Source organism: Microtus ochrogaster, chromosome 16 (assembly GCF_000317375.1).
Source record: "Microtus ochrogaster isolate Prairie Vole_2 chromosome 16, MicOch1.0, whole genome shotgun sequence".
Taxonomy (NCBI): Eukaryota; Metazoa; Chordata; class Mammalia; order Rodentia; family Cricetidae; genus Microtus; species Microtus ochrogaster.
Genome location: NC_022018.1, coordinates 15,399,293 through 15,400,852, shown reverse-complemented (window position 1 = coordinate 15,400,852; position 1,560 = coordinate 15,399,293). Strand labels below are relative to the sequence as shown.

General features: G+C 45.3%; 1 protein-coding gene across 1 annotated transcript in view; it reads right to left on the bottom strand.

The window, feature by feature from the left end:
• Positions 1 to 373: 373 nt before the first annotated feature.
• Positions 374 to 1,560, bottom strand: part of Myo3a (myosin IIIA) — a 207,223-nt gene continuing 206,036 nt past the window's right edge. The window contains exon 33 of the mRNA XM_005354744.2: positions 374 to 841. Coding sequence (XP_005354801.1) covers positions 736 to 841 — 106 coding nt within the window. The 3' untranslated portion in view covers positions 374 to 735. The remainder of the gene's footprint in view (positions 842 to 1,560) is intronic.

Here is a 1,560-nt window from a genome sequence, read left to right as displayed (position 1 = left end):
GAAACTCCTGCTTCCTACCCGCTGCCCGTTTGCTCACTTTTATGTGGCCAACTTCCAAGGAGGAGAGGTTACTTCAAATCTGCAGAGGAAGAGACCTTAGTATCTGACAGTTCTCAGCCTGAGGACCAGTGCCAGTGTGGTTGGCCAGGAAGGCTGTGTGGGTGTGGGTTGGGAGGTTCGTCCAGGATTCTAGGTTCAGTTTAAGGTGGGCTATTCTGTAGAGTAGCTGGAGCTGGGGATTAGCTTCTGAAGACAGATCTCGTCTCAGCTCCTGCCACCAGCCCAGCTGTATACCACAGACAGAGCCCCCAAGGCACAAGGCAGAGAAGCCCTTGTAAAACACACTTTCCAAGATGCTTACTTTATTTTATAATCTTACTAATCAAAAGAGGAGAAAAAAAGCAAGTTTTAGATGAGTTCCCCTTCAAAGTTCTTTCCACTTTGTTCTGGCATATCCAAACAAGGTCCTGCGAAAGTCTTTTCAAGAAAGAAGAAATCTCTTAAATCATTTAAAAATGAGCAAGGGGGTGGTGACAGCTCAGACACAGTGGGTACCTGAATCACAAACAGTGGAATCAAGTGGTACATTAGGGTGATGGGGGCAACTGCAGGTGGGAGACGTCTAGAGGTCCAGTATCTGGAACTCCCCAAAGGGGTTTAAGATTCTGAGGGCATCTCGCTGTTGCTATGGTCCTTGCAGCATCTCAGGGTTCAACACTTTGAACTCAGTAGGGGCTACAGTTGCTGCATCAGGCGCTGGCGCTGGGAGGTTTTGCGCAGGAGCCTTCTGTAGTCATAAGGGTTGGCGGAGATCTCCTCGCTTCCATTGGTGGTCCAGCACCTGCAAGTCAGACAGGGTTTCACAGTCAATGGCAACTGCTAGCAGTGGTATTTCCAGATACCCTCCCAGGGCTAGGCGCTCCTCTTCCTTGAGCTAGCCACTAACCACACACATTTAAAAAGACACAACCAAAATGTCAGGCTAAACGAGCCAACTTAACTGGCTGTAAAGATGCTCTGCAGCTTTGCAGAGTTGAAGCTAGTGGCTTTTGTGTTTGGATGAGAGCCAACCACTAGAAGATAGAGATCACAAAGGCTGGCTTTGTTTGGAACAATAATTCACAGTTAATACAAACACACTTACCTTAGTGCTTTATTTAGTTTTTAAGAGACTTTCATCAATCAAGAAGATTCAAGGTGTATAATCTGAATTTTTTTTGGTGTTTTTTTTTCTCTTTTTCGAGACAGGGTTTCTCTGTATAGCCCTGGCTATGCTGGAACTCACTCCAAAGTCCAAGCTGGCCTTGAACTCAGAGATCTGTCTGACTCTGCCTCCTAAGTGCTGGGATTAAAGGCCTGCAACAACACCACCCTGCTCACCTTCTGGTCTTTTAAATCAAATGTCTCTTTTAAACACTCCCTCAATCTGAATAATCACTAATCACTCTAGTAGGAATAAAGTTACTCCTTGTTCTGTTGACTTTTCAAGGTTTCTTTCCTTCTTCTTCTTCTTCTTCTTCTTCTTCTTCTTCTTCTTCTTCTTCTTCTTCTTCTTCTTCT